The sequence below is a fragment of the Amblyomma americanum genome, chromosome 6 (assembly GCF_052857255.1).
Source record: "Amblyomma americanum isolate KBUSLIRL-KWMA chromosome 6, ASM5285725v1, whole genome shotgun sequence".
NCBI classification, from domain to species: Eukaryota; Metazoa; Arthropoda; class Arachnida; order Ixodida; family Ixodidae; genus Amblyomma; species Amblyomma americanum.
In genome coordinates this window covers 17004989-17019790 of record NC_135502.1, presented here as the reverse complement: position 1 = coordinate 17019790, position 14802 = coordinate 17004989, and the positions used below count along the sequence as shown (strand labels likewise).

General features: G+C 48.9%; 1 protein-coding gene across 1 annotated transcript in view; it reads left to right on the top strand.

The window, feature by feature from the left end:
• Positions 1-513: 513 nt before the first annotated feature.
• LOC144094483 (uncharacterized) overlaps positions 514-14802 on the top strand; it is a 48948-nt gene continuing 34659 nt past the window's right edge. The window contains exons 1-3 of the mRNA XM_077628410.1: positions 514-2928; positions 10136-10285; positions 14115-14297. Of these exons, the coding sequence (XP_077484536.1) occupies positions 1286-2928; positions 10136-10285; positions 14115-14297 (1976 nt within the window). The 5' untranslated portion in view covers positions 514-1285. The remainder of the gene's footprint in view (positions 2929-10135; positions 10286-14114; positions 14298-14802) is intronic.

Here is a 14802-nt window from a genome sequence, read left to right as displayed (position 1 = left end):
TGGCAGTATAGAATTAGGTGGCACCAAGGCGAAAACGCTGTGTTCTCTCTTTGTACCTTTCTCTCCTTATCTTTAATTCTAATTTTAACATCGGGGCCGTATCCTTGCCACATTAAACACGCCCGGTGCTTTCAGATATGCGGCGTTATTTAGCATTTGCGGAAACTGATATTATGGGACGGCTTGCTTCTTGGTAAAAGCCCGCCAAGTTTTTCCCCCGTTTTGAAATCATGCTATTTCGTGAGCTGAAAAACAAAATAAACTGCTTCTGTTTGCCCTGAAATATGCGCGCGACCGTTTCCAGAAACGAACGCGGCATACGCGTTTTATTTTTCGGCTTGCCTTAACAACGAGTGCAGCGGAAAGAATCAGCATTCAGCCACCACCATTCTCGCCTTCCTCGACCGCCCCGGCGTGGAAATGAAGCACATACACCACTTGACCTTGATCTCGTTCGACGCGCGCGCGTTACAGACGGAAGCTTTTTGTACCTAACCTTCCGCCGCTGTGCCGCTTATAGCGGCTCAGCAGCTTGAGACAGTGAAAGAAACACGACTTGTCCGTCGCTCATTCTCTGAATCCAGGTTAAAACGTTTCGCCTTGGCTGTCGCCACTCGCTCGAGGCGCACCGTGCGACAGAAACATGACAAGAAACAAGAAGGACAATGATGAATGGTTGTGGACAATTAGGGCCCATTCCTACCGCCGCACTGCTGTTCCCGAATCGCATAGTACGCCCTCCTACGGCCACGCATGCTCGGGCTTCGACTTGCGTTGTCGTCGGGCCGCGCGCTAGCGACACCTGATTATGCTTTGCGCGCGCAAAGGCGGCCCACTGAGGTGGCTCACAGGCGCGGGGGTTTCCGTGTGCGAGCATGCGATCATGCTGACCTCGCCGAGCGACCTTAATGGAGTCTTTTTAAGCTGCAAAAAGGAAGGGGAAAAGATGGAAGCAAAAAAAGAAGTAAGCCACTCAAGTTACGGCCTAAACGAACCGTGGCGAGCGTCCGCCGGCCGCTTGTCCGCATGGTGGCGCGCCAAGAAGACAAACACACAAACTACGGGTGCTCGTACTTTCCCCCTCTCCAACAGGAGGACCCCGCAGTTATGCACGTGGTGCCCCGGGCGATCGCATTAACAACGAAATAGGCTGGGTTGGGATAAAGTCGTTGCGTGATTCGTTCGGCTTCGCTAATAGCTGCTGAATCTATCGGCACTTTAGAAGAAGAGGGAAACCGCGGTGTCCCGTAGAACAAAGCCAGCTCGAGAACGGAGCCAGACGGACATGCAGACCGCCTCGTGGCTTCCGCGACTGCTCATGAGGGCGACGGAAGAACGGCAAGTCTGCCGCCGCCGTAGAGTCGCCGCCGCACTTGTCACTGTTGCTTTCGTGGTCGTCATCTCTTGTGTGCCATGCGCCGAGGCGGACGTCGTAGAGGGGGACTCCAGGGCACCGATAGTGAGCACGGACTCAGGACCTGTCGCCGGAATAACACTTCGCAGTGGAGACTCTGTCGTCGACGCGTACTGGGGCATACCTTTCGCGAAGCCACCCGTAGGTGAGCTCCGCTTTTTGCCCCCTGAGCCCGTGTCACCCTGGAAGGAAACGCTTCAAGCTGTGCGCAAACCCAAGGCTTGCGTGCAGACTAGCTTCGAACTGCCCGGAAGCGTCAACATCAACATCGAGGACACTTCCGAAGACTGCCTCTACCTCAATATATGGGTTCCGCGACGCAACTGCAACGACGGTGAAAACAACGAATCGTGCGGCAGCGGCCTCTTGCCCGTGTTCACCTTCGTCTATGGCGGTCTCTTCGTTTGGGGCTCGAGCGCCTTGGGGGTGTACGACGGACTTGCGTTCGCGGCGCGGGCGCAGGTCGTCTTCGTGAGCTTCAACTATCGGGTGAGCGTCTTCGGCTTCCTCAACGCGTCTTCTCCCGAAGCTCCGGGAAATATGGGTATGTTCGATCAACTCGAAGCACTGCGCTGGATCCACAAGAATATCAAGCACTTTGGCGGTGACCCCGATGCCATCACCCTGGCGGGCCACAGCGCCGGGAGCATGTCCGTCAGCTACCACATCATGTCCGAGCTGAGCCGAGGACTGTTCCGGCGAGCCGTGCTGTTCAGCGGCACGCCGCAGGCCCTGTCCTACTCCGACCACGCTGACCAGCACCAGAACTTCCGCACGCTGAGCTACCACTTGGGCTGCGCCGACACCAAACTCCCGGTAGAGGCCCAGAGGGACGAGATCGTTCGCTGTATGCGCAAATGGGACGCGCACAAGTTGGCTCTGGAGACGGTTAAGGCGTTGCCCTTCAAGTTTGTCACCATCCTGCCCGGCTACGGGGACACATTTCTGCGGCGAAGCCCGCTCGATCAGGGCAACCCGTTCAACGTGAAGGAAATTTTTCTGGGCACCACGCAGGACGACGGAGCCTACCTGGTGTACGCGATGCTGGATCAGCTGAAGTGGCTCGACGGGAACCTGGACGGGCCGACGGTGTTCAGGGTGACGGTGAAGAGCTTCTTCAACGTCGACTTCGCCACCAGCGCCAAGTACTCGCACCTCTACTTCGACGAGAGCGGCGCTCCTCACGAGCAGTGGGAGATCGAGAAGAACCTCTCACTGCCCATCACGGAAGGCGCGTTCGACTGCGGCACCGACTTGTACGCCACGTCCGCGCTGAACAACAACGTCACCCTACTGCGCTACGAATTCACGCACCGGCCTGCGCGCAGCATGTGGCACAAGTGGGTGACGGCTACGCACATGGACGAGCTGCCTTTCTTCCTGGCGACGACCGACAAGCTCTTGATGAACGCATCTGAGGCAGCGAAGGGGGCCGATTTGCGCTCCGCTCTCTGGAAGGAGTCGCTGTTCTCGAACGACCTGGTCGACACTTTGGCGAGTTTTACCAAAACTGGGTGAGCGGATCTGACGCAACTCTCGTTTTTAGTTCGGGCACGCGTCGGTTCATCGGAGAGGTTTGTCAAGGCGACAAGAAAGTTCGGAATTCTTGCGGGTAAAACAGAAAGAGGCTGCGAAAGCAATGTATTTTACGCACTGTGGTTTTTGGCTTCTATCAAATAACCGAAAAGGAAAAAAAAAGATGTAATCTATTCTTGCGAAAGAGAACTGAATGTTCCTTTTTCCTCAACAAAACTTTAGCTGTACTAAGGCCATATTTTGATCATTCTAGTCACTTTACTTATCTTTTCTAGTGTTTACTTTCATCCTTAGTCTACTTCAGTCTCCTTCTTTTCAAGCAAACCTGATGTTACACATAGAGACAACATTCGCTATGACAGACACGCGCTGCTTGTTGGGAGGCCTTATAGGTTGCCAGCATTTAATAGTATGATCAAGGTAAAATTTCGAAGTACGGCTTTTCACAAACTTCAGCGACGAATTTTAGAAGCGAAGAGACAGTGTGCTTTTGTGCGGAGGATGGCGTATCTTCGTAGCGAGACAAGAGCCACTTCTTGCTCGAAGCGTATAATCCGATGAACTGACAAGTATTGAAGCAAATAGTTGTCGAATACATTAGTTTGGGGCAAAAAAGAAGTTCTTAACCTTTAGATAACGCCGATGCGTTAATTGCTGTTCTGCATCTCTCGCCTCTTATTGTGTAACGATTCGATGAAACGCACAGTTTGTACTTAACCTTGAATAAGTGTATACATGGCGTACACAATATGACCTTCATGTCAATATTTCATTACTCGCAAAATGTTTTGCTGCGCTCACCACACAAAGAAAGATGTTTTCATATAATAACCGGATATCATCATCCGGCTGTTTCAATGGCACTGCAGTCGCACTGACGAAAGCGGCTCCTAATGAGAAGAAATCAATGCGTGTGGTGGCGGTTTACGTACGAATATTTGAAAGAATCTTCCGCACAAGCTATCGATTCGTGCCTCTTATCCACAGTTCGTGGCCAGCTGTCTTGACTGCGAAAATGAAAGGTCACCAGCTGGCTGCGCATGAATGGCGAAGTCGACATTGAGTCCCTGGTTGGCGCGATTGAACGTCGTTGGCGATTGTAGACACGGATGTTTGGGCATGCTAAGAAGTGCCTGTTGGGATCGAAACCAACCCGCCGAGGTGGCTCAGTTGTTTGGGCGCTCGGCTACTGATCCGAAGTTCCCGGGTTGGAACCCGACCGCGACGGCCGCGTTTCGATGGATGCAAAACGCAAAAAGGCGCCCTTGTGCTGTGCAATGTCAGTGCACGTTAACGATCCCCAGGTGGTCGAAATTATTTCGGAGCCCTCCACTACGGCACCTCTCTCTTCCTTTCTTCTTTCACTCCCTCCTTTACCCCTTCCCTTACGGCGCGGTTCAGGTGTCCGCCGAGATATGTGAGACAGTTACTGCGCCATTTCCTTTCCCCAGAAACCAATTTTAATTTTTTTTTCATTTTGGCATCGAAATCAATTCGGAGCTTACTACTGGGAGCACCTGGTCCGGGTGTGACCTTTGGCAACTAAAAATGTAATGAAAAAAAAGAACAACATGCCGGTGTAAAATGGTTCTCGATACTGCCCACGCGTCATAATGGAACAAATAGTGAGACTCAAATCCAAGCCGAATTCGGACGCACAATTTTTTTTTCGAATATTCAAAAGGTTCTCTCAACCCTACTTAGTCATTGTGGCTAAAAATTGGGGGGGACACTTAAGCTCTGCCTTAAAGTTATGACGCGAAAGCTTTGTAGATGTAGCGGGCATCATGATATGCGATGCAATTAAAAGCACGAGTAAAACGCAGATCTACAACATGGAATTATATTATTGAGAAGAGTGCGAGGCGTACACAGGCCGCAGCTGAGTGCAAATCTGTCAGGACAGAAGAATTATTTGTTCAGTCAAGGTCACTGCTCGCGCTCGGCGCGAACACATACCGCGCCGGTTCTGTGTCGTCTTCCACCGCGTTACCGCTGGAGATGGTGCTGCAGCTTTACACGTTTTAGTTTTGGTGACGTCCACATGTCGGCGCCACTGCTGCAATTTATAGCCCAATTTATATTACCGTTAAAGAAATAATAATAAAAAAAAACGCCGAGCATGGCGGCGACTGCCACCACCCCGTTTCAAAGGGGACGCTCCTATCTTCCATTCATCCATCCGGTGAGCTGCGCTCCAGCACCAGCCGACCAATCCTGGATTTTTCGCTCACGCACACGGCCAATAACGGTCAACGCCGACGACGTCACTTTTTCTAGAATTCGGGACCCTTCAGCTATCGCTTGAATACAGCCGGCCTCGGAGTAAGTGTGACAGAAGCGCATGAAGATTTTCAGAGTGCGAAGGCGGGGCTAACACAGCCGTCGAGGCCATGTCAGGGACACGCCTGCGATTTCTACCGTGACCGAGGGATGCTTTGGAAACGGAACGTCTCAAAAGCGAAACTAAACGTAGCCCATCTGACAGATCTGTCGGCGCGGTTCTCTTGGAACGGAGACATCGGGACACCAGTTCAAGCACGGACGGACGCGCATACCAGGTTTCAGGGTGTCACAACCTTCTCCACTTTATTCTTTGTTTACCATCTTCCGCAGCAAGAAATTCTATGCTGTGCAATCGGCCTTGATGGCGCCTTTTTATTTTGAAGAGGGGCTCTCGCCTTCTGCAGCCTTCTTTTAAAAGTCGACCTTTCATTTTATTCGTTCGTACTTGGCCTGAAGATGATGTATTTATTCCGTAAAGATTTATAGTGCGCATTGGAAATTGTGAAATCAGCAAGGGATGTTGTGTTATTTTCCTCATGTGACGTTTTGCATCAAGTGCCTTCCAAGGCCGGATAATTAAACCTGCAGAGCACAGGTTTTGCTAGCTTGCCACGCCGTTCACTTGGTGTGCTTCGAGTCGAAAGAGACACAGTCGCCCCAGCAAGCTAGATGATAATTTTAAAGGCTAACGAGGGATAAAACCAGAGGCGCAGAAGACTAGGTAATACATAGTTAAAATAAGATCTGAGACTAACTAGCATGAAGATACTGTTCATTATGGTATGCGTTGTGCTTCAAGTATGATACTGCTGAAGAGACGTCAAGTAAACTAATTGGAGCAAAGTACAGGATGTATAAGAACTTTGAAGCAAAAGGAAAGGGGTATTAACTCTCTGCTGGGCTTAACGCACACAAAAATTGCATGGAAGTGTCATTATCTGTTAGGCTGACATGTTTGTCAGTGGTTGCTTTCAACCCAGTTGCGCATCCAGATTTATTGCAGCATGGTTTCATAGCCATCTTTGTTCATTTTAAGTATCAATCCACATTATTCAGTATATAAAGAAAACATCGCATTCATACACAATTTGCGTTTCTGACTAATGGCTTCTCATTTCCTAGCAGTACCTTTCATTCTTTCTTTCTTTCTTTCTTTCTTTCTTTCTTTCTTTCTTTCTTTCTTTCTTTCTTTCTTTCTTTCTTTCTTTCTTTCTTTCTTCCTTTCTTTCTTTCTTTCTTTCTTTCTTTCTTTCTTTCTTTCTTTCTTTTTTTTCTTTTCTCTTTCTTCCTTTATTCTTCCTTTTTTTCTTTCTTTCTTTCTTCCGTTCTTTCTTTCTTTCTTTCTTTCTTTCTTTTTTCTTTCTTTCTTTTCTCTTTCTTTCTTTCCTCTTTCTTTTTCTTTCTCTCTTTTTTCTTTCTTTCTTTTCCGATAGAGTTTATTAAGTGAACGTGATCTGGGGTCTTTACATATATAAATCGCGTTGAAAATTCTATCTGATCCACCCACAAAGTTGTTTAATATGCTCTCTGAGTTGATTCCATATGGTATTGGACCAAACTTTTCCATGTTATTGAAGTGTGCCTAAAATGACGTCGTTTCGAAGGCCGCGGGTGCACTCCAATAACAGCTGTGTCCTTTTGACAGCCGCTAGCGTGGCCAGTGACCCGCGCGCCGTCGCGATGCCCGAGGGGCAAGCCGACCGGCCGGAGGAGGCGATGAAAGGGGCATCGCTGCATTCCCGAGGGCACCATGCTGGAGAGGGAGCGGGCACGCGAGTGGAAGTGCTTTATATATACTGCCTTGGGGGTGCAGTAGCAGGGCGGGTGCGTTCCTTGCGGCACGGTGGGTGAAACCAGCTTGACGCATAAAGTGGGCTGATCCTCCAAGAGTGCGGGCCTGCCATTCTCTCAACGCGACGTCCGTCTGCGCGCGAGTTGTTGGCGGTGGCCCTGAGTTAGCGTCGGAGAAAGCTTTCACTTCTCGTGCGCCACCTGTCTGACACTCTAGCGGGAGTGATAATTTTGCACGTGCGCGCTCTGCCAAGGTCGCGCCGGGCATAAGGAGGCGGAGAACGTTCACGCGTCGAGGCAAGCGAGGCTCGTCTTGACGATGAAGCTGGCTTCAGTCTTCGTCCTGACCATTTGCTTCATTTCGTCGGTAAGCGCGTTGGAGGGAGATACGCCGACGGTACGGACCACTACCGGCGATGTCGTCGGCAAGCGACTTCGCGCCAACGGTAGAGACGTGGACGCCTACCTGGGTATTCCTTACGGGCAGCCTCCGGTCGGTGAGCGAAGGTTTCTCAAGCCGCTACCCGTTTCCCCGTGGAGCGGCGTGTTTCGTGCGCAAACTATGCACCCGGGCTGCACCCAGACCGACTTTGTCGTCACTGACAATGCCAAAATGGACATGTCCAGCACGCTTGAGGACTGCCTAACTCTGAACCTCTGGGTGCCAAGGCGTGACTGCGGTAGCGGCAGTGAGAATGACACCCTCGGTCATTCGTGCAATGAAAGCCTTCCCTTGTTCGTTTTCGTTTACGGAGGACTTTTCTCCTGGGGTTCCAGTTCGCTGTTTTTGTACGACGGGCTCCAGTTCGCCGCGCGTTCCGACGTCATTTACGTGACGTTCAACTACAGGCTAGGCCCGTTGGGTTTCTTGAACGCTTCGGTGCCTGGAGCTGAAGGCAACATGGGTCTGTACGATCAGGTCGAGGCTCTGCGCTGGATTCACAAGAACGCGCATGCTTTTGGAGGTGACCCCGAGGCGATTACTTTGGCAGGTCAGAGTGCCGGAGCAGTCTCTGTCTCCTACCATATCATGTCCGATCTCAGCCGGGGTCTGTTCCAGAGGGCCGTACTCCTCAGCGGAACGGCGGGCACTCTTGCTTTTACGGATAGCATCAACCAGCACGAGAACTTCTGGTCCATCTCAACCGCGATGAACTGCACAAATTTTTACCTCTCGGAAAAAGAGAAGGTCGACGCTGCCTTGGACTGCCTTCGGAAGGCAGATGCCAGCCAATTGGTTCGCGACGTGGAAAGCAGCATGTCCTTTCGGTACATCACCATTCTTCCTGGTTACGGAGACTCGTTCCTTCCACACAGTCCTGTAGACCTGGACGTAGCTCGGTTCAACGTGAAAGACATCTTCCTTGGCAGCACTCAGGACGACGGTGCTGTACTGGTCTCTGCCATGCACTCCAAGCTGAAGTGGCTAAGGGGATCTGTCGATGGCCGAACAATTCTCAGGTTCTTCCTTCGGAACTTCTTCAACATCGGTCTATCTAAGAGCGCGCAATTTGAGAGTGCCTACTTTGGCAGTTCCCAGGAACTTACGGAGACTCAGGGGCTCAGAGCACTGTCCTCGTTCGTCACGGACCTAAGCTTCACCTGTCCCGCTGACTTGTTCGCTCAGACAGCCCTCAGACAGAATGTATCGGTGTTCCGATACTTCTTTCAGCACAGGCCATCTTACAGCTTCTGGGGCGACTGGGTCTCCGTGACCCACAACGACGACTTGCCTTTCTTCTTGGGCACAGTGAGGGAAGACAAGAAGGTTATCTTGGAGAAGCACAATGATTCGTTCGGTGAACTGATGCGAGTGAAATTTTCGACGACGCCACAAGAGCTGGGTTTTTCTGACGAGCTCATCCGAGCACTGAGCGAATTCTGCTGGACGGGGTGAGTTGAGAAAGAACAGAATAGTTTTTTCGTCGATTTAATTCATTTCTTTAGCTGAAATGTATCGCTAGCCCTTCCTGCTTAGAATCAAGCACCGCTTTTCGGAGCGTGAGCGATGAATGAAAGCAAGTCTGGAATTCAGATTTTCCAATATCTTTCTATTGTTGGATAGAGCGGATACACATAGCCTCCAATGCGAGTCTTCCACTAGTCTTCACTGCACATTTTCGGTGTTTCATGCTGTAGGGTGTACGGGTGAGGGGGTCAAGAGCACTTCTTGGAAATTACGCTCTCTAAATAATTTTCTTAACCCGCGCCGTGTATGAAGTCTGCCATTGGGTTCACTGCCATGAATTCATGTAGACTCCGGTAAGAGATGAAACGTACTCTCAGTATCAGCCAATGCCCGCCAAGCCCTGCTGCTAAGATATTATTCTGCGCCGACGGGAAAGCGCATTGCCTTTTAGATGCAGCCGTAAAATAACAATAAAATAATGGTCTTGCGTCTACCGGACGAAGCTCGCAATTTGGAGTAACTTATCCTTCAATCTCACTCCTTCCCTTTTGCCACTGGGGTCAAGGGGGCGGGAAGATGCGTTTACTCATGTTTTCCTCGCATTCCCCCTACTCTTGGCGTCGGTTCGTGAGATGAGTTTTACGCATTCGCGTATACAATTTAATGCGGTCGCCTCAATGTCGTTACCCTATGGCAGGTTTAAATTGCTCACTGTGATAGTGAAGCACATCCTGTCAGTGTTCGCCTTACTTACCGAGACGATTAGCATGCCTGAGAAGCCCACTTCGCGTAGTTACGTAGGCAGCGCACAAGAAGGGGTGGGGGGGGTGGTTGCGTTGTTTAAGGGTGAGAAAAGGTGTATTTGTGGGGCATTCACTGAGAACGGGGAGTGTGAAAAACGCAAGTTGCGCGCGTTAGGGGCCTTCACATCCTCCTTGTGTTAGCCTGCAGACACCCTGCCAGACTTCAGCCGTACCTGAAAGCATCGCTTGATTAGACACACCGGCGTAACTTCAAAACGCACAGTTTATCTCTGCACGTCTTCTTTCCTGAGGCTTTATGTCATTTGTTTTGCTGTCTCTCTTCTTTTACGCGGCAAGGTGCCCGAAATTGCTGAGCATATTGTTTGCTCTGTGTCTGTGTATGTTTGTGTCAAGTTTTAGATAAAACTTACCTTGTTTTTTTGTTTGTTGTCGCAGGAAACCAAAGATTCCAAAGACCGACATGGAGTGGCCCAAGTATACTAAAGAGAGCAAGGCCTATGTGGTCCTCAAGCCCAACGACTATAGCGTCGCGTACGGACCAAGGTCCAAGAAATGTCACCTTTGGGAGCCCTACCTCATCAAGAGGTGAGATTTCGCGCTTGCATCTTAGTTTACTTCAGTATCCTAATGTGTTGCCGGGGTGGACATTGCAATTTTAGCATACGCTTCTCTTAAGGCCGCGGGCAGAGAAACCAAACTGTGCTCAGTGCATTAACGGTGCTTGTGACAATACGGGGCCCAGTACTGCGCACTTAAACATCTGCGTGCAAAACAGCTGCTTGCTATGGCTCCGTGAGATGATTCCTGTCAAACTTTTAGCGTTCCAGAAGTCGGAAGTCATGGCAATATTTAGTAAATGCCGAGTGAGCTTACGGAATCATTGAACACAAAGTTACTGACAACAATAACATCAAACACAGCTAAGCAAGAGATACAATGTAAACATTATGATAAGCAGTTGTAGTCAGCTTTATTCACAATACACTGTGCAGGGGAGAAACAGTCAGTATAGACGAGAATAATAGAGCAACTACTCATTAGCATCCATTCAAGAACATGTTTTCGTCTAGAAAGCGATATATTAGCTGGAGTTCTTTTTTTCCTGTAAAATGATGCCAGTGTCTCAGTTGTTGAAAGAGTTGGTCCCAAAACTCACTGCCATGCAACCTATGAGTGAAAGACGACGTTTCTGGGGTCCTTTTTCCCGATTAGGAAAGTCAACATGACGTCCAGACTAGCGTATGCTTTTCTAATGTTGTAAACATCGTTTGCTGGCTGCACAAAGTGGCTACGAGAGGACATTTCGCATAATGAGTGTCGAGGGCAGTTTATTCAGGCTTTCCATCCATTGTTGCTCGTTGGCGATTCGCATGCAAGATATCATTACACGCGGAGAAGTCTTCCTTTTAACATAATACTCACTCATTCTTAAAGAATGACCTTTGCACGCATTTAGAGAAGGACGGCTTGTGAGACCCGGTGTATAAACGATTCTATTTGTAGATCTCGTTTTTTGTCTAATTCGTAAGCTGTGGCAGGAAGAAAACTAAGACATTTGCGATGAATCTGCGCCTTTGTGCTTGAAGGAGCGTTTGCGCACAGCTGGCCAGATTAAAATGTTACACTTGGTCCTGCTAGTTGCCCCAGAATTACTATGAACGACGCAGCAGCTAAGCACTTAAAACAGAGAGGCTGGAGGTTTTTTTTCCCATAAAATCTACTTTAGATGTGACGCGTTCAGAACTTGCTCGAATTACTTTTTAACGCGATGCACAATATTATAAAGACTGTAAGCCTTAGGTAGGATATGTTCTTAGCAGCAAAACTCTCCTTTTCATTTCAATAACAGATATTTATTTAGTGTCCCGAACTTAATAGCTGTGTGCGATTTTGTCTCACTTTCCTTCCCTGCTCACTAAGTTTTCCAGTTCTGCGCAGCAACTCTTGGTAGAAGGCGTTTTTACTCTTCCATTTTGTTATCTATAGGACCTCATCAATTGAGCGTTCCTTTTCTTAGGGAGATTTCCTTACTATTATTTTCCTTCAGAAGCGCGCCTGTCTGCGAAACTAGTCTTTCGACACGCCACATCGCGTTTGCTGAGATCGAAACGGACCTTTTCGAACGACAGATTCGCAGAAAGTCGGCGTGTGGTGGCGCTTACTTCCTGCAAACGCATCATTGTGGCCTTGGCTGTCCGTAGGAAGAAATTGCAGGAGAGTTTGTTGCGTGCCGGGCTCTTGGTTTCTCATCACTCTCAGGCCAGCATTCAGGGCGTAACCAAACAACCAATAGCGCGAGCACTACTGCTGCATTCAACCTAAATTATCCGGTGATTAATAAACTCGTCCTCAATCTTACGCCAGAGCTGTGCGGTAGCCTGCTGCTCCAGAGATACATGCATTATGCCGTTGAGATTTAGGTCCCTTTTCCTGGAGTGTGAAATTCGCGGAAAACAAATTAGAGTGAGAGCAGTTGTGCAACATCGCAGCCTTGAAAACAGTTGCCAGTTACCATTCGTCCTGCCGCAGGCTCGGCTGTAAACGCCGCGGTTGTGGCACTGTTAAAGGATGCGTACTGCGGCAATAATCAGCCATATATAGCTGGGCGTCACGGGATGTTTGTTGGTGTTTTTGTTTTCTCTTGCTTCTACGGTTGGATTTGCAATTTTCCGCGTTCATAAAATAAGAAGCAGTTAGTTCGATGCCTAGTCCACCCGCACGCTCACGACTCAGTGTAGTTGCCTAACTGGCGACCAGATTCTCGGCGTCAGGGAACTCTCGTGGCCAGTATAAAGCCATTTCTGCAGCTTTGTTAGAACATTCAAGTGCAGAATGTTCTTCTTTCTTTCTTTTTTGCTTGCACCCATAGCAGTAACCGCACAAGGGAACTACTTATAGTTTCGGGGCCGTGTATTTGCCGCAAAATTTGTTCAAACTCCTCGCATCAGATCTTCCGGGACAAACACTGAAGCTCGACTGGTTGTTTGCATTTGAGCTGAGTAAGGAAAGCGTTTTTACTTTCGTAGCATTGAAAAAAAGACAGAAGAAAAAAGATAGAGACGCAGGGTATCCTTTGTGAGCAAAGGCAAAGCTAAATATTATTTTTATCAATGCGTTGTTCTATTGAAAGGCCACCTCTTAACTGTTGTTAACTGGACCGCACCGGTAGCATAGTAGTCTGAGCAGCCGCGTCGCATGCGGGAGGTGTGGGGTTCGATCCCCAGTGCCGCGAGTCGCCCACCGGTGACACAACGGGTACAACTTTTCCTATGGCCTGGTGCTCGACTTCTTTGGGGTGAAATGCTTGGAAAATGGGTCATTGACCGCACATCTTCAGTAGACACCTTGTGTCATGGCGCTTTTTGGCAACAGGTAGCTTTGCGCGTAAAAAAGTCATCATGTTGTAAATTTCCGCTTATACTCACGCGGAACTCATGCCCTGTATTCTTGGACGAAAACTTTGTATATTAGAATTTTGTGAGCTACTGTTACGGAAACATTGAATGTAATTGTCCATTCCTCCGTGGCGTAGCAAAAGTTGTCTTTTAAAGTTCTTCCGTAGCTCGCATCGAGAATGTTAAAACTGCCATAAAAAAAAATACAATGCGGAATGTTTTTGATGACAGCAAAAGCGTGAATAATAAAAGAACGCAAGCCTGCTCACGGGAAATCTTCGGATGTACTGATTTTTGTAGCGAAATCTTGCAGTGCATAAAAAATTTCGCTCATTAACTCTCTCCCGTTGAAAAATGCTTTTGTCCAGAATTGATGGGTATGTAAGCACTCACACAAGCTATTCGCACCATTCGACCATTTGCAGATATCCTCAATGGCTTGTGGAAGCTCAGACGAACCCTAGTTGTATTTTATGTGTACGCAAGTTTAGGAATGTGCAAGCATGAGAAACATTTACCTCAGGTACTAGCAGCATGTCGGCTGGAGTAGCTTTAGCAAAAATCGAGCTGTGGTTATGCCAAGTTAAAGAAATTGAATGGTCTTTAGCAGATTTTGACTGTGGCCAACTGTGAGCAGCAATTTGATAGTTGCATCCAATCAGGCCTCTGACCCCTCACAAAAACTTCTTTAGACAGTCTATAGGCTGTCCATAGAGTTCTGTCTACACAGTCTATAGACACTCTATAGAAGAACCCAAGAGAACAGTCTATAGGCAATACAAATCCTACAGACAGTCTATAGACAATCTATAGGTTTATGGCCATACACTTTTAGTAGACTTTTTTGTATAGACTTTCTACAGACTGAGTAGACAAAAATATTTATGGGAAGGGAATAGAGTCTATAAGAAGTCTATAGACTGTCGATAGACAATTTTTATAAGGGGTACACGTCCTCTTTCGACCGCTGATGTGCTGACAGCGCCGTTCTATTTCTTTTTCCGCGGCCCTTCACGCAGGAAACCTGCGCCAACTACGCCTGCGCCCAAGCACAAGCCGACGCCTAAGCGCATTCCCGAGAAGCGCCCCGGCAAGACATTGCAGCCCATCGACAACTACATCGAGTCCTCGGCGTCCGCCGGTCCCCTCTCTTCGGCCATGGCCCTGGCCTCGCTGCTTGTGTGCCTCGCTCTCAGCCGGTCGTGAACACACCCGAGCGGCACCACGCTGTGATGCATGAGGACTGCTCTTTGGCTCTACACGTGCTATCTCTTGTGCATACCTGACTGCGCGTTCTCGTCAACATAGGCGCAGAGAAAGCGTACGTCAATCAGGAGGGACATCCGCTCTTGACCATGCAAGGCGGCTAGCTCTGTTTGTGGCGCTAGTCTAGCATATTGCGGGTCGTCTCCTTTTGTCTTTTGCGAGAGGGAGAAAGGAGGGGCATATTTGAATGAGCAAATGGTGGCAACGTCCGGCTTCTATGAACCTGCCATCGGCAACATAGAAAATGCACAAAAAGAACGAAATTAAAAAGCACGTCCATGTGGAAATTGAAGAACGCGTGCACAATTTGAGTGCGGAGAAGTAGAAAGTAGCTGTGTGAAACGCTTGGAAAAGCTTTTTTTTCTATTCATTGGCAGCATTCCTGTGCCTTCACCGCACCCTTCGCATCGTTTTTATTTTGCAGAGGAGATGCAGACTCTG